Source organism: Dryobates pubescens, chromosome 5, assembly GCF_014839835.1.
Source record: "Dryobates pubescens isolate bDryPub1 chromosome 5, bDryPub1.pri, whole genome shotgun sequence".
NCBI lineage: Eukaryota > Metazoa > Chordata > Aves > Piciformes > Picidae > Dryobates > Dryobates pubescens.
The window spans coordinates 6,528,247-6,553,501 of NC_071616.1; the positions used below are offsets into that span (position 1 = coordinate 6,528,247).

The 25,255-nt window shown below is 45.1% G+C and overlaps 1 protein-coding gene across 1 annotated transcript in view; it reads right to left on the reverse strand.

Annotated features, from left to right (window-relative positions):
- Positions 1–24,944, reverse strand: part of LTK (leukocyte receptor tyrosine kinase) — a 117,426-nt gene extending 92,482 nt beyond the window's left edge. Inside the window, exons 1-2 of the mRNA XM_054162149.1 lie at positions 24,748–24,944; positions 23,997–24,106 (exon numbers count right to left, since the gene is read on the reverse strand). Of these exons, the coding sequence (XP_054018124.1) occupies positions 23,997–24,106; positions 24,748–24,944 (307 nt within the window). The remainder of the gene's footprint in view (positions 1–23,996; positions 24,107–24,747) is intronic.
- Between the last annotated feature and the right edge of the window lie 311 nt (positions 24,945–25,255).

Here is a 25,255-nt window from a genome sequence, read left to right on the forward strand (position 1 = left end):
ATGAATTATGCTTTTATTCTCATATGACAGCAATATATATCAGATGACCAGAAAGGTATAGATGAACAATAAAATTATCACAGTACAGAAATAAAAGAAGTGAGCGGATGCTCTCCAGTACAGAGAAGAAAGAAAACCTGAGGTCATTCAGCCAGGTTAGAAGTATCAAATTATTTACAATTATCCAGTGAGCCAGCAACTGGTGTGTCTGTCTCTGTAATTAGCTCCTGGGTACACACCTTTCCAGAACTCCTGAGATACAAGGGAAGCTGCTATGAGATTCTAGATCTACGTAGGAAGGATAGACTCTGTTAGACCATAGAATCAATAAGGTTGGAAAAGACCTCAAAGACCATCAAATCCAACCTGTCACCCAAGACCTCATGACTACTAAACCAGGGCACCAATGCCATGTCTAATCCCCTCTTTAACACCTCCAAGGAATGATGAATCAGTGACACTTTCTAGTACACCACAGCCACCTCAGCGCTGCAGGATTTGAATGCACGTGGCTTAATATCATCTGGTGCACAGTACAAAAGGGAACGAAGGCAAGGCCATTTACTAAACACAGATCATAAGAGTCTCAATTATGATAGCCAAAGGGCAAATTGTTTCAATAACAGTAGATTGCATATTTATGATAAAAAAAAAAAATCCAGTACATATATAAGCCATGTGAGAACGTAAGAGCACAACCTCCTGAGGCATACAACATTAAAATCAAGATCTCTAGACAGCTTGAACCTAAAAGTCCTTAGCAAACTGACTGGCCATAACACGGAGTTTAGAAAGTCTGAAAAGTCTATGGGAAAGGCTATGAGAAGAAAAGGAGTGCTTTCTTGATGTTTGAAAAGGGTAAAAGGGGAGTCAAACGACAGGCTGGATCCTGATTAAAATCTCCAGCAAAAGAATGGAAGAAATTATGTTACTCTTGATTAATTAACAATAGGGATGCAGGTAAAAAGACAATGTTTCATGGAATAAGAAGTTTTCTTAAACCCATCTTATTCTCGGGAAACTATAGAAGTATTTTCCACATAAACATTCCCTGGACCTCCTAAACTCTTTCCATTCCTCCAGCACTCTAAAGCTGTAACACACTCACCTGTTTAAAACCACACCTGTAGCTGATGATTTTCTAATGGCAAGCTTCCCCAAAAAATGGCACAGAATGATTTCTGAGGTCTCTGTTGCCCAAATGGGTATGAAAACACACCCACCCTTCCTTCCTTCCTGGATTTCTCTTTTTAAATGGAATTCATCAATTTTTTTGGTGGACATTGCATTCTTTGCAATCCTCTATCACAGTATCACCAAGGTTGGAAAAGACCTCAAAGATCATCAAGTCCAACCTGTCACCACAGACCTCATGACTAGACCATGGCACCAAGTGCCATGTCCAATCCCCTCTTGAACACCTCCAGGGATGGTGACTCCACCACCTCCCTGGGCAGCACATTCCAATGACGAATGACTCTCTCAATGAAGAACTTTCTCCTCACCTCCAGCCTAAACTTCCCCTGGAGCAGCTTGGGACTGTGTCCCCATGTTCTGGTGCTGGTTGCTTGAGAGAAGAGACCAACCCCTTCCTGGCCACAACCACCTTTCAGGTAGTTGTAGAGGGCAAGAAGGTCTCCCCTGAGCCTCCTCCTCTCCAGGCTAAACAATTCCAGCTCCCTCAGCCTCTCCTCATAGGGCTGTGCTCAAGGCCTCTCCCCAGCCTCGTTGTCCTTCTCTGGACACCTTCAAGTGTCTCAATGTCCTTCCTAAACTGAGGGGCCCAGAACTGGACAGAGAACTCAAGGTGTGGCCTAACCAATGCAGAGTCCAGGGGCACAATGACTTCCCTGCTCCTGCTGGCCACAGTATTCTTGATGCAGTCCAGGATACCATTGGCCTTCTTGGCCACCTGGGCACACTGCTGGCTCATGTTTAGGTGGCTGTCAATCAGCACCCCCAGGTTCCTCTCTGTTTGGCAGCTCTCCAGCCACTCTGATCCTAGCCTGTAGCTCTGCATGGGGTTGCTATGTGGTACAGATATTAAATAGCTTGGACTCTACTGGCTTGGAAGAAACCTCTACAGGTCATCTCGTCCAACCCCCTGCGGTAAGCAGGAACATTCCCAACTCAGAGCCCCATTAAGCCTGACCTTGAATGTCTCTAGGGATGGGGCCTCCACCACCTCCTCAGATAATCTGTTCCAGTGTTCCACTACCCTCACAGTAAAGAGCTTCCTCCTAACGTCCAATCTAAGTCCAACCCTCTCTAGTTTAACACCATTTGCCCTTGTCCTAGTGCTACATGCCCCTGTAAACAGTCTCTCCCCAGCATTCTTGAATGGCCCCCTTTGGATACTGGAAGTTTGCTAGAAAGTCTCCCCAGAGCCTTCTCATCTTCAGGCTGAACAATCCCAGCTCCCTCAGCCTGTCTTCAGTAGATCTGCAGCGAATAGACCAGGGAGTGAAGTGCAGCAGGTTTATGGCTTCCACAGTGATATTCAGCTGCTTTGCATAGAAAAGAATAATAAACTGATGTACTTTGACAGGGACCTTCCAGGTCTGTTCATGAAGAGCAGGTTTTGGAAGCATACAACCTTGGCATGTTGTGTTTCTTTTCTGAGAGGACTTTTTACCATCACATTTGCTACAATCTGATCTGATCACTGTCATTTGTGTACTGTTGTTTACTGTCTGTGTGCCAGGTGCAGCTTATTAATAGGTGTAGCATTGATTCTATTATCAGGGAAAGGCAGCTCATACCAACCTTACAATCAGGTAACCTTCCCTCCAGTCCTGTCTCTCTCAGTCACTTGGCTCATCCTGCTTTTCACTTAGACCACACATAATTCAGTTTTTAACTTAGGTTTCCAGTTCACAGATCAGATTCACGCAGCTGTATCAGAGCTTGTGGTCATATGGTTTTCCTCTGTCAGAAAGAGCCATCTTTCTCAAATTATGTTTTCACATGAGACATAAATGCAGGAATTCTTTGCTAAACTTCATCTAACAGCATGCCTACCACCAGCGCCTTGGCAGCAGCTGTATGGAGCAGCACGGAAGATTCCATCCTCTACAATTTCTCCTCAACACTGCCAGGAAAATATGGAAGTATTGCCACAAGGCTCCTCTCAGTATCTGCCAAATTCCTTCCCAGAAGCAGAGATTCCAGTTGCTCTGTGCCAAAATTCTGTTTTCACAGGCACAAGTTGTGAAAAAGTGGGATGCAGAGTAGTACTGTTAAGAAATTAAACCATTTTATTACCATACATTATCTGGTAAATATGTAAGAGTGGGATTTATGGCTTCAGCCACCAAGCACTTAGGTGTTAAATCTGAACCAGTTTACAGAGAGAAAAAAAGCATTACAGGAAGTATCTAGAAGATTAGCTTAAACTGCTCACCTACTAAACAGATCAAGCTGGCCAAAAGGAACTCTCTTCTAAGTGCCAGGCAGTGAATTGATGAGTTTGCTCTATACTTCTTAACATGTTAAAGATCTCTGGCATGACACTAAAAGGATGCTGTCTGGATCAGCCCTTTTGTTGCTAAACTTGGTTGGAGAAAGATACAAGGTTTAAAAATTAACCTTCTGGCAGGATCCCTCTCATGTTTCATGATCAAGAGCCTGGATTGAATTCCACAGTGTGTTACCAGCACAGTGCTACCTGAGGCTTGTTCTGCTAGTGCCTAGGTTGCTAGCTATTAAAAGAGGGCAGAAGAACTTTTTATCTTGCCTCTTCTCTAGTGTCTCCTATATTTTTCTCCACACCATCTTGAGGGGAGGGGAAGGGAGGGGAAGGGAGGGGAAGGGAGGGGAAGGGAGGGGAAGGGAGGGGAAGGGAGGGGAAGGGAGGGGAAGGGAGGGGAAGGGAGGGGAAAAAAGAAATCAGGCTATGAAAAAGGGAGAGGTTTATACTGTGCTGTAGGGAACTTTGCATCAACTACTAACTTGGAAGAATAATCCTGAAGATGAAAGCTGTATATAAAACCAGTGTGAATATATACTGCAGAGATAAACAACATATCCAGATACAAACAGTTTTCCTAATAATGAGCTAATTTAACAAGTATGGAGCCCTGAAGGCACAGTGAACATTAAAACTACTCACTGTTTCAAAGCAGCACGAGAGCCAAGCCTACAGAGGAAAGTCAGTGGGCACATCCTAAAATCTGCAAGTTTCTCTTGTGGAAAGGATTAGTAGTAAAGCTTATTCACACTGTTGGAAATATTTGCCACCTGAGAGACAGCCCTCCAGTGTGAATGCCTTAACTCACAGCCAGCACAATGTGAGAGGTGTGGAATATTTTTTTCCTCAAACTGCAGTTGGGGTCAGTGTTATGAGCACTGAACTTTGTGTAACGTTCTCAGTGGGTGGGAGAGCCCTGGTATTTGGGACTTCCTGAATGGACTCAGAATCAGGGATGACTTGGACTACCTTGTTGATGTTTGGCAAATTGGCTCTTTATTTTCAAAGACACTCCTGTCATTCATGCCAAGATCTGAACTTCATTTTTTAATCCAAAAAAATCACCTTGGGTTGAAAAAAACATGACACAGCTTTTGATCATGTCCTAAAACAACATAACCAAGATTGGTGAATTTAAACAGTCTGGTTTTGGCAGGAAACTGACTTTGCAAACAGAAGAGAACTCACCTGCATTCCATTTTATTCCCCACTTCTTTTCTCCACCAGCAAAGAAGTGTAGAAGAAAGTGGGGACTTTTCATTTCATTTTGATTTTGGCTTCCAAGAGAGTGTGGTGTTTGTTTAAAGAGAAGATTTTGGGGCTGTTATACTGTGCTTCCAAACTGAGAAGCAGCTAAGGGGGGATATAAAGGCTTTTATTTTATTTCTAACAGGAAATCCTTAACTATAATGAACCTCTCCTTTAAAGGACTCCTTCAGGATTAGTCCAAAAGAGCAGTTAGGAATTTCTTCCCACCTAAGGAAGAGGAGCTCAGATTATTGTCTCTCATGACTGCAAGGATGTGTCTCAGGGTTTGACAACTCTATGAACAACACTATCATGGCTGTTCTGGTGTTCTTAAAGCCCACAAACTGTGCCTTGAAACTATCCCCAGTAACCCATCACTGGAAGGGAAAGAGTAGTAGAATACCCAAATGACTGATACCAGCACTAACCTGATTCATTTTAAGAGCAGGGAGTCTTACTCACCAGTTCCTGTCAAAGATTCATAGAATGGCTTAGGTTGAAAGGGACTTTAAAGATCATCTAGTTCCATCCCTGCTGCCATGCCTTCCACTAGACCAGGCCTCATCCAGCCTGGCCTTGAACACCTCCAGGGAGAGGGCATTCAGCACCTCCCATGGCAACCTGTTCCAGTGCCTCACCACCCTCACTGCATGGAATTTCTTTAAAATACCCAGTCTAAATCTACCCTCCTCAAGCTTCAGTACATTCCCTCTCATTCTATCCCTACAAGCCCTTGTCAAAAGTCCCTTCCTTGCTTACTTGAAGGCACCCTTCAGGTACTGGAAGGGTGCTATAAGGTCTCCCCAGAGCCTTTTTTTCTCCAGGCTGTCTTAAGCTTCGTGCTGAAGTTGAGACTATGATCAAAAAAAACCCCATTGCAGTGTGAAATGACTGCAAGGCCATCAAGGCAGAAATAGAAATTACTGTGTGCCTGCAAAGAAACAAGGATTCCTGGGGGGAAAAAAAATCTGACTTCCTTTCAGACCATGGATAAATTGATTAAACTCTAATGAACAAATTAGTGTCCAAAAGAAAATTATTTGGGGCAGTCCATTTGCAGACAGTAGGGAAACACAACCAGATGCATTTCTGGATATATCTGGAAAGTGTCTATATCCATGAGAAACAAGCAGAGAAAAAAACACTGGATGGAAACAGAACAGATGAATGTTGAACTCTCTGAATATCTCCAGTGAAGCTTTTATGTTTGTTCAGGAGAAAACAAAACCACCTTCTGTGAGAGTGAATTCATTCTGCTGGAGTCTGGACCTGCTTCACCAACACTTCTCTTCTGAAGTACTGAGTCCTTTTGGAATCACAAGAAGAGGTTTCCCTCTCTGGAAGCCACCGGTGGGGAATGGCATTGGATCATCAGTTCCTTTCAGTAGTTCCTTGCCTTAGCTAGGCCTTTGTCAGAGAATTATTAAAGAATAGAATAGAATAGAATAGAATAGAATAGAATAGAATAGAATAGAATAGAATAGAATAGACCAGACCAGACCAGGTTGGAAAAGACCTTCAAGATCATCAATCCAACCTATCACCCAACACCATCTAATCAACTAAACCATAGCACCAAGCACCTCATCCAGTCTCTTCCTAAACACCTCCAGTGATGGTGACTTCACCACCTCCCTGGGCAACCCATTCCAGTGGCCAATCACTCTTTCTCTGAAGAACTTCCTAACATCCAGCTTAAACCTCCCCTGGTGCAGCTTGAGACTCTGGCCTCTTGTTCTGTTGGTGGCTGCCTGGGACAAGAGACCAACCCCCACCTGGCTACAATCTCCCTTCAGGTACATATCCCAGCAAAGTGTCCCTAAAGATCAGTGTCTGACTATTGGTAGCCTGCAGCTGGAGTTTCTTTGCTGGCAAGAGGTCATTACAGACTTGTCCACACAAGGGAGGAAAACAAGGTTTCTATTCCTCAGCCCTCAAATCAGCAAGCTAAGATGAGCAGCAGATAGCCTGAGTCCTTTGCTCCCATGAAACACGAGCCAGGACACTGAGGAAAACAAACAATGTAAGGTCAAGAGTTTGCACAGTTTTCATCTCTGTTGGCCCTCAGTAAAAGCCTGAATCATGACGAGTACGAAAGTAAACCTGGTCCTGCCCTCAGTGCAGTCCGTCATTGTGCAAGGTGACAAAATGCCTCACAGTGGCATATAGCTTCTTGTACTTAATGCAGGCACTGCCAGACAGGTTGTATAATTCTACACAGCTCCAACATGTTGAGTGCACACTCTCCTAACACCCTTTGAAAGGAGCTACCAGACCACGCATGGGTTCCTTGACTCATTGTGCCCATCGACTGCAGCACGTCTGTAGCGGTTTCTGTACATGTAGTTCATGCTTGGATTGCTCATCCAGCAGCTCATTTTGCCTTTGGAGCTGCAAACAGCCTGAAAGTGTAGCTGTAATTAGCAGATTATCATGCGTGGGAAAAGACAAAATAAATATTTGAGTAGTACTCTTCTCTATACGACTCTCAAGAGTTCCCACTGCCCACCTGGTACTCCACTGGATACCATCCCAGCAGAGGAGAGAGCAAAATGGAAGAATTTGTGGTGTCACTTCAGTCTCCCATTAGAGTTAAGCAGAGATCTCTCAGAATCACACATCTCAAAAGATTCTGTCTGTGCCAGCTCCCCCTGAAGAAGGGAGATCATTGTGTCCCTGTACTCAGCACTGGTTAGGCCACACCTTGAGTCCTGTGTCCAGTTCTGGGCCCCTCAGTTTAGGAAAGATGTTGAGTTGCTGCAACATGTCCAGAGAAGGGCAACAAAGCTGGGGAGGGGTTTGGAGCACAGCCCTATGAGGAGAGGCTGAGGGAGCTGGGGTTGCTTAGCCTGGAGAGGAGGCGGCTCAGGAGAGACCTTATTGCTGTCTACAACTACCTGAAGGGAGATTGTAGCCCGGTGGGGGTTGGTCTCTTCTCCCAGGCAACCAGCACCAGAACAAGAGGACACAGTCTCAAGCTGCACCTGGGGAGGTTTAGGCTGGATGTTAGGAAGAAGTTCTTCATAGAAAGAGTGATTGCCCATTGGAATGGGCTGCCCAGGGAGGTGGTGGAGTCACTATCACTGGAGGTGTTTAGGAAGAGACTGGATGGGGTGCTTGGTGCCTGGTGCCATGGTTTAGTTGATTAGATGGTGTTGGATGATAGGTTAGACTTGATGATCTCAAAGGTCTCTTCCAACCTGGTTAATTGTATTCTATTCTATGCAACTCCTCTGCATCTGGAAGTTGCATAATGATGCTGTAAATACCAGAAGTGTCCCAAGGACTTCCAAGAATCCTGATCACCACAACAGCTACCAACCTGGACAATAAAAGCTACTGTTTATTTGCAAGCAGAGGATGAACTCCACCTTATCAGCACTAATGAGAGTATGACAGAGCATGCACTGAGAGGGAAGGGCACATTCAATAACAGATAGCATCCTCTTGCACTACAAGAAAGACATTTAGGTGCTAGAGCATGTCCAGAGAAGGACAATGAAGCTAGCACAGGGTCTAGAGCTCATAAGACTTGCTTTGGTAGGGGGGTTGGACTCAGTGATCTCTGGATGTCCCTTCCAACCTCTAATATACTGTGATACTGTGAGGAGTGGCTAAGGGAACTGTGGTTGTTTAGTCTAGAGAAAAGGAGACTCAGGAGAGAATATCTTTCTCAACAGCTACCTGAAGGGAGGTTATGGGTGCCAATCTGTTCTCCCAGGTAACAAGCAATAGGGCAGGAGGAAATGACCACAAGTTGCACCAGGGGGAAGTTTAGGTTGGATATTAGGAAAAATTTCACACACAGAGAGTCACACAGAATGTTAGGTCCAACCCTCCTGCCAGAGCAGGAAATCCTTTCTTCTTCAAAAGGGTTGTTAAGCCCTACAACAGGCTATCCAGGGCAGTGGTGCAGTCACCATCCCTGGAAAGCTTTAAAAGACAATGTAGATGTGGTGCTGAGGAATATGGTTTAGTGGTAAACTTGGCAGCACCATGTTAAGAGTTGGACTCAATGGTCTTAAAGATCTTTTCCAATGTAAATGATTCCATAATTCTATGATTCTCCTTGTATTGCCCTTCACCTGTGAATGGCTTCCACAAGAAGTAATTTCATCTTGCATTAAGAAGAAGAGAGCCAAATAACCCGCCATAGTGCCATAACAACATCTGAAACATCCAAAGCCAGAATCTGTTACTGCATCCTTCTGTATCATAACATTTTGGAAGGGCTGGCTAGAGAGTTGCTGCTTTGGGGGCATTGAATGACTACTGTATTACCTTCAACTTAGAGCAAGGCTAGGTTTTAAAGTTACTGAGGCATGATGGAAAGCCAGTCCAGTTCCCAGGACACTAGTAAGGCAGGCTTCCCTGACAGAGCCCCAAGAGGGAGCACACTGCAGTGTGTTGGGCACAGGATGGCCTGCCCTTGGCTTTGAAGGCAGTCATGGCCACCACTATGCCTCCCTATCAACATGCCCAGGGCACACATTGCAGAGCCCAAGCCTCTGCCTCTGAAGAAGAGACGCAGTTCCCGTGCCAGTCAAGGTGGACAAACACCTACTCCCTACTGTCATGTTACTCGCACTGCACCTTGAGCTGATGCTCAAGCAAGAGTCAGACACCTTTTAAACCTCTTCCTACAGCCTCAGCTAGAAATCATTCCCAGCTTCCAAGGTAGGGCCCACAACATTGCCAGCAAATGCTCCAGCAGTGTGTGGAGCCTCTCAGCGCCAGCTGAGCCTCCCAAATGGGCTTCCTAACAGCTGAGCCTTTCAATGCCAGCTGGAATCCAGAAGAGGAAAGCAGTTAAACAAACACTCAGAGGAGGCTAAGAAGGTGGAATGTGAAACTGAGCATAAATTCCAGCAGGGTATTTAACAGTTTGGCAGCCAAGATTTCAAATATCTTCCCTGTACCACGGCTAGCATTCTCTGCTGCTGTAAGCAACGCTCACTTCCAAAGCATGCTAACAGGGACTAATGTGCATTTTATTCTTTGCATGCACTTAGTTATTCCTCTTCATGCATCTGAGAATCTGGACTTTGAAACTAAAAGCATAGAGACACCAACTGATTGCTTTGCATTCTTATAAAGCTCATGCCTGGTGCAAGTAGAGAAGCAGAGAAACAAGTTCTGCATTTCTTACAAGACCTACAGACTCGAGCTCATCCTTCACTGAACTCTGTACTCTGCATTGGTTAGGCCACACCTTGAGTCCTGTGTCCAGTTCTGGGCCCCTCAGTTTAAGAAGGACATCGAGACACTTGAACGTGTCCAGAGAAGGGCAACAAGGTTGGGGAGAGGCCTTGAGCACAGCCCTGTGAGGAGAGGCTGAGGGAGCTGGGGTTGTTTAGCCTGGAGAAGAGGAGGCTCAGGGAAGACCTTATTGCTGTCTACAACTACCTGAAGGGAGGTTGTAGGCAGGAAGGGGTTGGTCCTCTTCTCTCAAGCAACCAGCACCAGAACAAAGGGACACAGTCTCAAGCTGCACCAGGGGAAGTTTAGGCTGGAGGTGAGGAGAAAGTTCTTCACGGAGAGAGTCATTTGCCATTGGAATGTGCTGCCCAGGGAGGTGGTGGAGTCACCATCCCTGGAGGGGTTCAAGAGGGGATTGGACGTGGCACTTGGTGCCATGGTTTAGTCATGAGGTCTGTGGTGACAGGTTGGACTTGATGATCTTTGAGGTCTCTTCCAACCTTGGTGATTCTGTGATTCTGCCACATGCTCCTACCCACTTTGTCTAAGACACTCCAAGCCAAGACATAGGCAGTAGGGCTGCTGAGGCACAGGAGGTTGGGAATGGCTTTGCACAACAGCCAAAATAACCAGAAAAGTTCCAAGACTGGAAAAAAAACAGCACCAAATCTGACTTAGTAAAACTGATAATGTTCAGCTTGCAGCTCTGCAAAGCAATGAGGGAGACAGAGAAAGGGAAGCTGATTACTGTACCTCAGCATTCACAAAAGGTGTTACTTTCAAATAACAGCAGCATTTAGTTGCACCTAGAAACCCAACACCAGCAATTATAGCTCTATTGTCTCCTCTCTTCCCAAGATGAAACTATACTCTGAAAGCTGACTCAAAGTCACAAATGACTGAGCCGGCATGGAGAATATCAGTTACATCACCACAGAAACAAGAGGAGGCTTTACCACTATTCATATGTGCTGTGTCTTCTCAGGAGCTGATAAGGATACATTATGGAATAGCAATACCAATCCTCATTTTTGAGGAGAACACCTTTGTTTCCTCTGCCAATGGAAAAGACAATGCTGACAGAAAGCTCTTATCAGTAATCCAACATTCAATGTGAAAGAAGAAATATTCTTTATCTTTTCAAAGCCACACGTTTAAACTTCACTGAAATTGAGCTAAAGGCTCTCCTGAATAGAATAGAATAGACCAGACCAGACCAGGTTGGAAGAGACCTTCAAGATCATCGTGTCCAACCTAGCATCCAACATAACCTAATCAACTAAACCACAGCACCAAGCACCCCATCAAGTCTCCTGAACACCTCCAGTGATGATGACTCCACCACCTCCCTGGGCAGCCCATTCCAATGGGCAATCACTCTCTCTGTGTAAAACTTCCTTCTAACCTCCAGCCTAAACCTCCCCGGCGCAGGCTGAGACTGTGTCCTCTTGTTCTGGTGCTGGTTGCCTGGGAGAAGAGACCAACCTCTGCCTGTCTACAACCTCCCTTCAGGTAGTTGTAGACAGCAATAAGGTCACCCCTGAGTCTCCTCCTGTCCAGGCTAAGCAACCCCAGCTCCCTCAGCCTCTCCTCACAGGGCTGTGTTCCAAACCCCTCACCAACTTTGTTGCCCTGCTCTGGACATGCTCCAGCAAGTCAACCTCCTTCCTAAACTGAGGGGCCCAGAACTGGACACAGTACTTGAGGTGTGGCCTAACCAGTGCAGTGTACAGGGGCAGAATGACCTCCCTGTTCCTGCTGGCCACACTGTTCCTGATGGAGGCCAGGATGCCATTGGCCCTCCTGGCTGCCTGGGCACACTGCAGGCTCATGTTCAGCCTACCATCAACCAGTACCCCCAGGTCCCTCTCCACCTGGCTGCTCTCCAGCCACTCTGACCCCAGCCTGTAGCTCTGCATGGGGTTGTTATGGCCAATGTGCAGAACCCGGCACTTGGATGTGTTCAATCTCATGCCCTTGGACTCTGCCCATCTGTCCAGCCAAAGACATTTCATTTTAAAAAGCCCCCCCAAAATTATGTATATTTATAGATAATTCTGTGTATGGATCTCTTTTGTGGAACTAGAACATCCTAGTTTATGTCTCATCACACCTGGAAACGGGGAGATAAAATAGGGCAAGGATTAAGGCACCAAGACTAAGTAGCCTTCTGCAAATCACACAGGAAACTTGTGGCAGAAGGGGGAGCCAGCCCTAAGCAATCTGCCCTCCTTTGCTATACTGTAAAAGAACTGGAACATACAACCTTCCAGTTTGCCTAACCTAAAGCCACATTAAAGGGAAAAATTGGTTTATTCTGTATGTTCACTCCTGATAATGTGTTAGGATGACTGAGAGAATGACAAATGTCTCCAGTGCTGCCAGTGCTTATAATTTTATTCTGAATTCAGTTCTCTACAGTGTTTTTCTTAAACATGTAGTTTCTGGAGCCATAAAATGACATGAAAATTACAGCAACAAAAATTGCTTAATAGTTACCCAGGATAGCAAACACAAACTGGAAAGACTCAGAAACCAGATGGCTCATAAATATGTTTTAATTTAATGATTTTTAACCCTATCTGGTGATGTGAAACCTGAGCTAAGAGAGGTTAGGTAGCAGAAAAAAAGGTGCTGCCTATGCATTGACGCTTTGCCAAGCTTCAAAAGACTAAGCAAGGTGCTCTCAGCTGTCACTTCTCACCAGCTTTAGAATAGAATAGAATAAACCAGGTTGGAAGAGACCTTTGAGATCATCACGTCCAACCTATCATCCAACCCACCTAATCAACTAAGCCATGCTACCAAGCACCCCATCCTGTCTCCTCCTAAACACCTCCAATGATGGTGACTCCACCACCTCCCCAGGCAGCCCATTCCAATGGGCAATCACTCTGTCTGTGAAGAACTTCTTCCTAAACCTCCCATGGTGCAGCTTGAGACTGGTGCTGGTTGCCTAGGAGAAGACACCAATCCCCACCTGGCTACAACCTCCTTTTGGGCAGTTCTACAGAGCAAGGTCTCTCCTGAGCCTCCTCTTCTCCAGGCTAAGCAACCCCAGCTCCCTCAGCCTCTCCTCACAGGGCTTGTATTCCAAATCCCTCACCAACTTTGTTGCCCTTCTCTGGACACGTTCCAGCAAGTCAACATCTTTCCTAAACTGAGGGGCCCAGTTTAGGCATGGCCTAACCAGTGCAGTGTACAGGGGCAATATTTCTTGCTCCTCTGTATGTTTGGGTCACCAAACATAAGAGGCCATGTTTAAGAATATACATAAACACACCTGTTTTGAAACTCACATGGGAGCACTTTGGTACACACTAGTGCTTATAAAATGCTTTGTGCATAAAATTTATGTCTGGGCCCAAAGCTATTTTAACTGTGCCCCTTTTGGATGATAAATGTCAGCCCCCAGGTCTTCACCTTCAGAAGGGATCAAGCCCTATTAGAATCACAGAATCAGCCAGGGTTGGAAGGGACCACAAGGATCATTTAGTTCCAACCCCCCTGCCATGGGCAGGGACACCCCACACTAGATCTGGCTGGCCAGAGCCTCACCCAGCCTGGGCTTAAACACCTCCAGGGATGGGGCCTCAACCACCTCCCTGGACAACCCATTCCAGGGCTTCACCATTCTCATGGTGAAGAACTTCTTCCTCACATCCAGTCTGAATTCCTAATAATTTCAGAGCACCTCTTCTAGCAGCAGGTTGTGCATGGTGTGGGTCAAAGCTGGAAACAGACTATTTTGTCTGATGGGATGAGGGGAGACTTGAAGACCATGCAACAATATGGTGTACCTGAAAGTCCTCAGTCTTGTAGTGTCAAGGGTAGGTTTCAGATTATCAGTCTGAGTTTTGTGTCCCCTAAAACTGTTAAAAGTTTTGATGATTGGATACCAAATACTTAAAAGGTCCCAAAAGAAGAAATTCTTATAAACAGAACTGGATAGCTGTGAAGAATGTTTTTCTATTGAGTAAAAGAGGGTTGTAGGTGTTTTTACAGGGATACAAATTCATGTGGAAGTTGTCAGCTCACCAACATCTAGCTGACAAAGCAGATATCAGTCACTGCTTCCTTGCAAGAAACCAGAAAGCAGATGTCACTACAGTAGGTAAGGTTGTGTTCACACACTCCAGGTTCAGGTATCTAACCCTACAGGTTCCTCTCACAACACATTTGTTTCAATGCCCCTGGGAAGAGATTCAGAACAAAAACCCCACAGAATCACCATGCTTGGAAAAGACCTTCAAGATCATCAAGTCCAAACACTATGTCACTACCAGGGCCACCACTACACTAAATCCTTGAGCACCACATCTAGACAGCTTTTAAATACATCCAGGGATGGTGAATCAACCACTTCCCTAGGCAGCCTGCTTCAGGCTTTGATAACCCTTTCACCACAGAAGTTTTTCCCAATGTCTAACTTAAACCTCCTCTGGTGTAACTTGATGCCATGTCCTCCTGTTGTGTCAGTTGTTACTTGTGAGAAGAGACCAACACCCACCTCTCTGCAACCTCCTTGCAGGTAGCTGTAGAGAGTGATAAAGCCTCCTCTCAGACCTCCTTTTCTCCAGACTAAGCAACCTCAGCTGCCCCTCATAAGACTTATTGTCTATACCCTTCGCCAGCTTCATTGCCCTTCTCTGGGTCTGATCCACTGCATCAATGTCTCTCTTACACTGCAGCTCTCAAAACTGAGCACAGTACTCAAGGAGCGAGCCTAAGAGTTCCCCAAAACTTCCTCCCACCTTTCTCTGGCCCCACGGAGAGACTGACTTCCTTCTCGTCCTTGCTCAGTTACCACCATCTCCCTACACAAGCGGTATAAAGTCACACTGCAACTGGCCATTCAAATGACTTTAAAAAGAGAATGCTACCTTTTAACCTAAATAATATCAAAGCATCCCTGCAGTCTGACTGACACAGCTGAGGTGAGACCATGCTGCTCCTTGTGTGTTGGCAGGAGAGGTCAAGGTGGGTGTGAATGCTGGAGAGCTGAGCTAAACATCACCTGAATGTTGACCTTCTTCATTTTCATAAATTCATGGAATCAATAAGGTTGGAAAAGACCTCAGAGGTCATCAAGTCCAACCTATCACCCAACACCTCGTGACTAACTAAATCATGGCTTCAAGTGCCACGTCCAATCGCTTTTTGAACACCTCCAGGGACAGTGACTCCACCACCTTCCTGGGCAGCACATTCCAATGGTCAATCACTCCTTCTATGAAGAACTTCTTCCTTGGCCAGCAGGAGCAGGGAGCTCATTCTGCCCCTGTACACTGCACTGGTTAGGCCACACCTCCAGTACTGTGTCCAGTTCTGGGCCCCTCAGTTTAGGAAGGAGGTTGACTTGCTGGAAGGTGTCCAGAGAAGGGCAACAAAGTTGGTGAAGGGCTTGGAACACAAGCCCTATGAGGAGAGGCTGAGGGAGCTGAGGTTGCTTAGCCTGGAGAAAAGGAGACTCAGGGGTGACCTTATTGCTCTCTACAACTACCTTAAGGGAGGTTGTAGACAGGCAGAGGTTGGTCTCTTCTCCCAGGCAACCAGCACCAGAAGAAGAGGACACAGTCTCAGGCTGTGCCAGGGGAGGTTTAGGGTGGAGGTTAGGGAGAAGTTTTACACAGAGAGAGTGATTGCCCATTGGAATGGGCTGCCTGAGGAGGTGGTGGAGTCACCATCACTGGAGGTGTTCAGGAGGAGACTTGATGGGGTGCTTGGTTTAGTTGATTAGGTGGTATTGGATGCTAGGTTGGACACGATGATCTTGAAGGTCTCTTCCAACCTATTCCATTCCATTCCATTCCATTCCATTCCATTCCATTCCATTCCATTCCATTCCATTCCAACATCCAGCCTAAACCTCCCCTGGTGCAGCTTGAGACTGTGTCCTCTTGTTCTGGTGCTGGTTGCCTGGGAGAAGAGACCAGCCCCCACCTGGCTACAACCTCCCTTCAGGGAGTTGGAGAGAGCAATGAGACTCAAGAACCTTAAAAAAATTCAGCAGAAGAAACAGCATTTCTACATTTGAAATGCTGCATTTACTTGGCATAAGGCATCCCCCACCATTCTCAGTGGAAGAATGTCAGTACAAAAAAATAAAGGGGCAGGGGGAAAGGCTTTTTCCTTTCATTACTTTTCATTCATATATGAGCAGGAAGGCACACAAGAGAGAGAAAAAAAAAATGTTTGGGAATTACAATGGGAAGGAAGAAATAAAAAGTGCTACACCCTGTCCAAAGCTTATCAGGAAACCAAAGATTAAAATAGCTTTCAGAAGGGAAGTTTAATGCCTGTGCCTAATCAGACCAGTCTAGCACCACTCTAGGTGAGGTGAAAAGAGCTTGACCTGCATACGTATTTCCTTTTTGGAGCCACCTGAACAGCCAGAACACAAACCCTTCTGAAGTAACAACGTAAGAGCTAGCCTGATTTGTTCAGCTTATTTTGCTTTTAATTAATTCTCAAGGTTATTTTCTGCCAATTTTGCTGGTTTTCAGATTTCTTCTCTGGGATTGTGACAGGCCAAGAGATTCAATCTGTCAGACTCGGGGAAAGCTCAAACTCTCCTAGGAACCCGATAGCTCTTGATGGGCCAGGAGGCATGTGGGACTTCAGCAATGTGGAAAAGAAAAACTGTGATGGCAAGCATTCTGGAATGACTGTGTTATCAGGGTTTAGAACATTCATCAAGTCCAGTGTCTCATTAAAATCTAGGCTGAACTGTTAGCCTGCATAGGGTTAAAGGAAACTTCTTTCAGGGCTTTTAAACACTATTTGGGCTCCTGTAGTGATTGTAAACACAGAAAACGCTCCTGTTGTGAATTACATGCTTTAAAAGTGTTACTCATGTAAAGAGATCTGGACTCCAGCACTGTACACATCAAAATGCCACAGAGCAAACTCTAAAAGAGTGTCAAAGACCAAGGAAATTTCAAACAGCCATGCTTTCCTACTATCTCATTTCCAAAGGCATAGTAAACATGTGTTAGTCACTCACAGTATCACTAAGGTTGGAAGAGACCTCAAAGATCATCGAGTCCAACCTCTCACCACAGACCTTATAACTAGACCATGGCACCAAGTGCCACATCCAGTCCCCTCTTGAACACCTCTAGGGATGGTGATTCCACCACCTCCCTGGGCAGCCCATTCCAATGGCCAATGATGAATGACTCTTGGTAATGAACTTTCTCCTCACCTCGAGCCTAAGCTTCCCCTGGTGCAGCTTGAGACTGTCCCCCCTACTGAGCTTACTCAGAGCTCAGTAAGAAAAAAAACCCCAATCATAAAAATTTATAAATGCCAGATACTCAGAAAACTAAAGCTGCACTCAAATATAACAATGGAAACAGAACATTGAAAAAAAAACAATCAAGATATCCATGGTATAGGAAATGTATAAACACAGTCATCCATGCTACTTACATTGGCTAAAATATTAGTCAAGACACCAGGGACTGCAAAACTGCCAAATGAACTATTCAGTGAAGCAAAGCACTTTTTCATTTTAGTTCCAGTTTGAATTCAGCTTTGTCTGAGGTTTCCCACATTCAGGCTGACATCTGCTAACTTTTCTTTTGGTGACCCCAAACCACCCTGGCTGAGCTTATGGTCTCCACTGGAAAAGATTTCCTTCATCCTGCTCCTCTGCCCAGTCTCAGCTGCCTCCCATCCTTCACCATTTATTCCCAAAGTTTCCTCCTGCCTCCCTAAAGCCAGGAAAGTGGAGTTGAAGTTGTGATGCAAAGCTACAAAGAGGAGTGCCTGAGCACTCAGAATTTACCCTCATCATGTAGAGAAAGGTCTTGCTCACAGCAGTGGAGCCATTCAAACCAGCCCTGCATTGATCCTTGGGAATGGGCTCTTGTGAGGATTCCACAAAGCAGCAGCTGTTTGCAAAACTGCTCAGAAGCCCACCACACTTTGAGGCCATTCCTGTGCCAAAGACAGTTACATCTTGGGTTCAGCTCTCACTGAGCTTCCAACTCACAACTGACATTATTGTGTCAGTCCTGATTTAAGGAGAGGGGAAAAAAAAAGTTTGGATTTAATTTGGCTCCTGGATAGCACAAAAACCTTTCCTCCATGACAATGAAGGAGCAGACATTCCTCATGTCTTGCACTTTATTCTGTGCACCAAAACACCACATTCCTCCATGCCATTCCCTAATGTGGCTCTCAGTTACTTTATCACTCCTATGATCTTAATATATGAATATGTATCTCTATAAACATAGACATAGGGGAGAGGTGTGGATGCATTAACCCCAGCACGTTTGGCTGTTTATGCCCTCAACACATGCTGTGCTACAGACTGGGGGGGGAAAAAAAAAACCTAAGTGAGCAACAGAAATGCATGAATAAATGCATCATTCTTGGCTGATATGCCAAAGCTTATGGGATTTCAGATAGCAATTAGATGAAAATCTGCGATGTCTTATTAACAGCCATGGATCTCCCATTAGACAGGGCAAAAGTTAATCTGAGTTGCAAGGATAGATCTGTGCTTTTTGGAAAGGCTTCAGCATTTAATTCTATATTTCTCACAGAGTAACAGATTGCAGTGGGTTAGACAGGACCCTCAAAGGTCACCTTGTCCAACCCCCCCAGCAGTGAGCATGGGTACATCCATACAGATCTCATTCTTGACCACCTTTAACTCTGATGAGCCTGCTGTGTCTACTGGTGTCTTTTCTGTTTTCTTTAAACTTGGTCAGTGCCATTCTCAGAGAGAGTCTTTCCTGTGTATAGGGTAGAGCAGCTCAGTTGGAAGGGATCTAACAGTGATCATACAGTCCAACTGCCTAAAATAAATACAAGCCAATTAGAAATCTGAACAAGTTTTTCCCTGACAAGTGAAAGACAAGGTTGTAGAGAATCATGTAAAGCTTCTTTCTTTCTTTTTTTTTTCCCCCAACCAGCTTCATGCTAAGCAGCCCATATAGAAAATCAGTCTGAAATTCTCCTAGAAGGATAAAATCTGGCCTCTAGATGAGCATTGTACTGAAGCACTGAGTTCTTTATTTCCTCAGTACATACGGCAGAGCTGCTTTTTCTAGGCAAGGGAAACCGGTCATCTCTGTTTACTTTAACTGTAATTTCCCCCCCTTTTTTTCCTCCTCACAGGCCCCATTGTGCTGATATAATACTCACTGGAAGAAGCTGCAGTGTGGAGGCAGACCACTTTGAAAGCTCTTAGAGACAGCACACCTGAGGGAAGCAAAATGCCTCAGTGACATCCTGCCGCTTGCCTGGGAGCTGTAGCTCTTCAGGCAATGTGGAGACCAAGATAAATCCTGCTTTCTACATTTGCACAGTTGTGAAGGTCCTACACCCAAAGCTCCCCTCTTGCACATTCAGCATAAAAAGGCAGGAACCTGTTATTCCTCAGGCATAGCCCCTGTCATAATCTGAAACAAAAGCTCTACATGCTCCTGCTGCATGCACATAACCCACCCGTGTGATCCACCACCACCCTCACAAGAAATTCTAGCTCTCCCTCTTCACTCAGAACACATCCGTTGGGCCAGCTCACCTCTTACCAAACACCTCAATTCACCACTTTCCCAAGCCATTCTGCTATCCTACCTGCCATGGGTTTCATCTTTGTGCACAGCCTGTCCTGCTGACAGCAGGCCATATCAAAGCACTGGGTTTGTTATGTGTCAGGAGAAGAGAGAAGCAGGGGAGCAATTATAATGGAATGGGAGGAAGAGGAATTGTAAGAGGAAGGACTGATGCTGAGAGACAGGAAAAGACTGTAAGCCTGATCCAATTAATTAACATAATTAATGTCATTATTTTCCTCCTCTGATTTAAGCATTCAATACAGGAATCATGCTTACTCACAAGAGTCTCAGATAAAAGTCTCCAGATAGAGAAGACAAGATGTTGCGCTGCTGTAACCGTATTCCTGCAGAGGTCCATCAGTTTGCCTTAGCTAAGAACCCCACAGATTCCTTCCTCTATTTCTGAAGAGAGCTCACTTCCCTCCCCTCTCAGCACCTGCTTTGTGCTTCTGCTAAAGATTTGCAGAAAGTTATCTTTGCTTGCTTTATTTCTGAGGAATTCAATCCAATACCAAGCTACGAAACAACAGCACCAGCCACCGTGTGAATGCGCAGTCACGAACATCAGCCCGAGGACAACCACCTGCAAGCACAAATCCAGGTGCAAACTGGTGTGTGGTATCAAAAGATAACTGAGCAGCTTTAACACAGGATTCCTGAAGTGACTGGCAAGGTCAAAGAAACTGAAACCAAACCGAAACAAAAGCCCAACAACAAACAAAGAACGACGACAAATGAAACAAAACGAAAAAGAAACCAAAACAAACAAAAAGGACAAACAAAGCAAAGCAAAGCAAAGCAAGACAAAGCAAAACAAAGCAAAGCAAAACAAAGCAAAGCAAAACAAAGCAAAGCAAAACAAAGCAAAGCAAAACAAAACAAAACAAAACAAAACAAAGCTAAGCTGTCACTGGCCAGCCTGGAACTTTCTCAGAAGCCAAGTTGCCAGACCAACACGTCTCAGGGAGTGAACTGTAACATTTGGTGTCCAAAATGAAACATTTGAGACCAAATCCTGTGCTAAGATTTATTATTTTTTTTACATAAAGATTTTTGAATAAAAGCCTTTTCTGAGCATGAGTTTGAATTACAACACACATTCAACCAGCAAAACCTCTTTGAATGACTCAATATCACATAATGTGCACACACACAAATCTCCCCTACATAACGGCTCAAAACCCAGACCAGTTTATAAAGCGTTGTTGTGTCACCACGCCAGCATTGCTCACTGAAATTAATTCAAGGTTAAAATTTCATAGAATCAATAAGGTTGGAAAAGCCCTCAAAGATCATCAAGTCCAACCTGTCACCCAAGACCTCATGACTACTAAACCATGGCACCACTCTAGTCACAGACATCTCACCAGCACAGCCAGCATGCACCCCATCACACACACAAGCTGACTGAAGACAGGGACCCTCCTGTGCACCTGTTCAGGATTTGAGGAGGCATAAGTGGAATGCTTTTGCAACGTCACTGGGGTAGGGCATCCGAGCATCCTCTTCTCCAGCTTAGATCTTATGGGCTAATTGGAAACTGGACAGCTATGTCACGCTCACAGAAAGATGGATTTCTTTCATGGCCAAGCACAAGGCATTGTTTTCGGCTCTAAAGGAACAGCACACATGGCTCGCCACCTGATTTCTTCATTCTCCACCTTAGCCCTCCCTGTTGATGCAGTTACAAATTCCCAGTGTTTGCATGCACTCCTTTACTGTGGGATTCCCACTTAGCTATCCTTTCCTTTCCCATTGCATTTCAAAGGGTCCTCAACTCTGCAATGTCTGTGGCTTTAATAGAATTGTCTTTCTTTTTTGTTTTTTTAATTTCAAGGCATAAACCTAATGTTTGACTTTCAGTGTCATGTCCTCATGCCCTGAATTGCATATCCAACTGGACACAGTATCTGTAGCTATGCTGCCATCTGCACAGTAAAGGACCATGAACACAACTCCTAAGACAATTTCCAAGGATTATTTGGGGTTGTCCTGGTTAGTATTACTTAAGTGAAACCACTACTGTACCTGTGAGCTGCTTTGAATGGAGATAGGCACAAGAACAAGAAAAGAGCAGAGCAGTTCTTCAATAGAGAGGCAAAATGGAATGCAGGGTCTCATCCCTTCTACTCTTGGCATGCTCTTCTCTAGACAGACAAAGTGATACATGAAGCAGCAAAGATTTGTATAAGTGGATCCATGTGCTGGTTTATTTTAAGTTGGCTTCCAAAAAAAGAGGTACTCCTATATATGCATCTTCATGCATGTGTGGCCTGGTGACACTTAAACCAGTTTTTCACTTTGTACTCACTCTGTAAAACAGACCAGCTTAATCCTGACAGGGAGAGAAACGCAGGGAGAGCAAGAAAACCTTTGTGGCTTCTGAAAGCAGTTTGTTAGACAAGTGCAAGGAGGAAGCAGCATCCAGGAATAAGGCATTCACCACTGCCATGCTGATATTCCAGTCCACAAATAAACAGACAAAAGGTTGGCTGATTTACTGTGTCCCTCTCTGTGTCTCGCTGTGCCTCTCTGCCTTAGAAAGAAATCAGCACACCCCCAAACCATAACTACTCCTCAGGCTGAAATTAGACATAAGATATCCTATTTTGTGACAGCTCCACTACAAGTATTGGAAAGGGCTATAAAAACAGGCGTGCCAAAAATGCCTCTACTAATATTATCTTGAGAACTGTGGTTATGCTCAATAGCTAAACTCTGAGCAATGACATAAACATATCTGCACTTTTGGAAAGGTGTTTGTGGTTTGCCCAGGATGCATCGTGCTCTAATTCTGCAGGTAGTTTGCCCTCCACGCCCAAAAGCACGAGCACGACAAGCCAAGCACAACAAAGTTCTACACAGAGTAGAGAAGAACAGACCTACTCCCTCCACCAAACTCAATCAACCAAAGGAAAATCATCCAATATGAAGGCTCAGAGCAATGCTGCTGCTTAAACATAAAATGATCCCAAACATTCATCTGATGGATCTTTTCACCTTCTTCCTAGCTGTCTCCTGGGGTCTTTTCCTGAGGTGTTTTGGTTTGGTTTGGGGGTTTTGGGGTTTTTTTCCTGTGGTTGTTGTTGATTGGTTTTGTGTGTGTGTGTGTTTGTTCTTGGTTTGTGGCGGGGGGGTTGTGGTCTTTTTGGTTTGTTTGTTTTAGCTTGGCTTGGGTTTTGTTTATTTGGGATTTTTGTTGGGGGTTTTTTTGTTTCTTTCTTTCTTTCTTTGTGTGTGGTTTTAGTGTTTTTCTGCTGCTGTTCTCTACAGCTTTCTGAGTTTTCTCCTAGACCCTTAATTTTTGCATCAAAAGGAGTTCTGACCTCCTACAGTGTTTTAGTGTGCCAAAAGTTTTCAGTGGATGGGGAGTCTGAAATTATCCCTTTACAATATAGCTCATTAGAAAGGCACATGCCAGCCAGTAGAACAAAAGAGAGAAAAATGGACCTGTACACCTCCTCATCACCAAGACCTTGAGCTTTCCAAGTAAAGAAGGAAATGCAAAGCCATTCTGAGAATATGCTCTAGGAAAACTTTCTCAGTGGAAACAAGTAGTTTTTAAAATAACTGAGTGCAGAGTCTGAGAGCTGACCATAATAACCCAGTAAGACAAGAAATGCTCATGTGAAGACTGTGACAGCAGCTGTACAGTTAAATGCTCATGCATTCAACACTCTCCCTGGGTGACTGAGATTATTTTTGGCAGAAGGCTGGATGGAGATTGTAAAATGCACTTTTTTTTTTCATTTAGCTCTTTACTTGCTCTCTCTGAAACACCTTTTTTTTCTTTTCAATCCCTGTCCTTATACAGTTGTGCTTCAAATCACAAACGCTGAGAGAGAGCACATATAAAGATTACTACTTATACTTACCTCATTTGCATGTTGAAAGTCACTCCATCAAAACCACTGAGCTGATAACTTAGCAGCCCTTGATGAGACCACATGCCATGAGAACTGAGGCTGTGGGTGCACACAGCTCTGCTTGCATGTGGTAAGCTTGCCCTGGGTACATTTGACAGTAAAGCAACCTCCTCCCCATAGGAGTAATAAGCCAGAATAAGCCTGAAATCAAAAACTCTGTGCTGTGCCTTGGTGTCCCATTGTAAATGCAACTAAATGATGAAGCCTACTTAAAAACTGATGTCCTGGTGTGGCTTCATATCAAAGAAAAACATATTCAGGTCAGCATTTAGCCAGAGAATTTCACTGCACCAGCAAGAACAAGCTGTAGTGCCCAACAACCTGTTTGCCTTACCTCCCTTCCTGCTGGAGGCAATGTGATTTGTAACACTGAAAAGTACAGAAGAGTCTTCTGATGCTTATTTAAGGGTCAAGGTGATGTCCCTGCCTCTACACTGGGGGTACTATTGTAACTTCAGTTCCTTGAGAAGTTCAGCATATCCCTATTTTTCAGCATGCCCTTTTTTTCTCTCTCCTAATATCCATAATGAGCTTGCTTCCCGCTGTGCACACCCAGTAAACAGGTCCCTCTCCTACCTTCCTCACCCATAGTTGCTGTGTGCATGCTGCTGCTTCCCAACTTCTCTCCTGTTTCTGCAGCTTCCCCTCTAACATACTCCCCTTCTATCCTTATTTCATTCCCGTTGCTGCATTTCAGAACCAAAGCTGACAGTGACAAACGGAACAGCACAAAGAATCCTTTCAAAAGTCAGCCCGAGCACCACCCTCTAGGTGTGAGCTCCTAACTCCATCTTTCATAGTCCCGATACCTTCTTCTCCCCTTATCAGTCTCCCTCATCTGACTCCTTCTGCTAAGCACCTTCTTCAAACTACGCCTTTTCCTGTAAGCAAGCTTCTCTACTCCTAGAGCATTAGTTTCATCCATCTCTCCAAACCAGCGGCAGAGAAAGCAATCCAGTAACCGGAGAAGCAGAATCGTCCTGGGGTATAGCTGTTTATTTCTCACGCTGACAGCGCCTGCTTGTAGCCTAACAGCCTCGGTCAGCAGCAGCCTCCCTAAAACTGTGGCTCACCATTCATTTCAGTGAAAAACACTTACTTCGAATCAACAATCATCAAGGTTTATCCTCCCACATGCCACTCGCTTTATATAAGTTTCATGCCAGTACTTTGTCCACCCTCTCCTTTCTTCCCCACTGTTTGGAAAAGAATGCCCTACTGGATCTAAAGGTAAAAGGGAAGGGGCTATGAAATAAGTGCGAGTCCCCGAGCATAAGAAGGAGTTTGCACCGTAAGGAGAAAGGGAGAAGAAGACCAAGTTACTTACCCACCGCGGTGACCCACAGCACCAGCTGTGGTGGCCGGCTCATGGCTCTGCGGGGCGCGGGCAGGTCCCAGCCGGGCGCTCTGCTCTGGAGGGACGTGCCCGGCTCTTCCTGCGGCTCCGCAGGAGCTCTGAGGCTGGGCTCGGGCTCCGGCTGCCTTGGAGGAGAATTCCCACCTCCTGCTCAGGCAGGCTTGCATGGGTCCTAGAGCCACCCTCCCTTCCTGCCCTCCTCCTCCCTTTTTGCATACCGCTCCTGCACGATCAGCAAATCCATCAGGCAGTTGCTTCACATGAACACTTCCATCTATAAATTTTTTAGGCATTAGTATTCACCAGGAAAAGCTGAATTCAGCATCTTACTGGGTTGTTCCCCTTTCACTGTCTTCCCTCGTAGCTGCCTCAATGACACACAGAGATGCAGGCACTGCCTGGACCAAACTCAACTCAGATTTAAGATGATAGAGAAGATTCCCTTGGCCTGGAAGTTCTCTCACTGACTGGCCCTGAA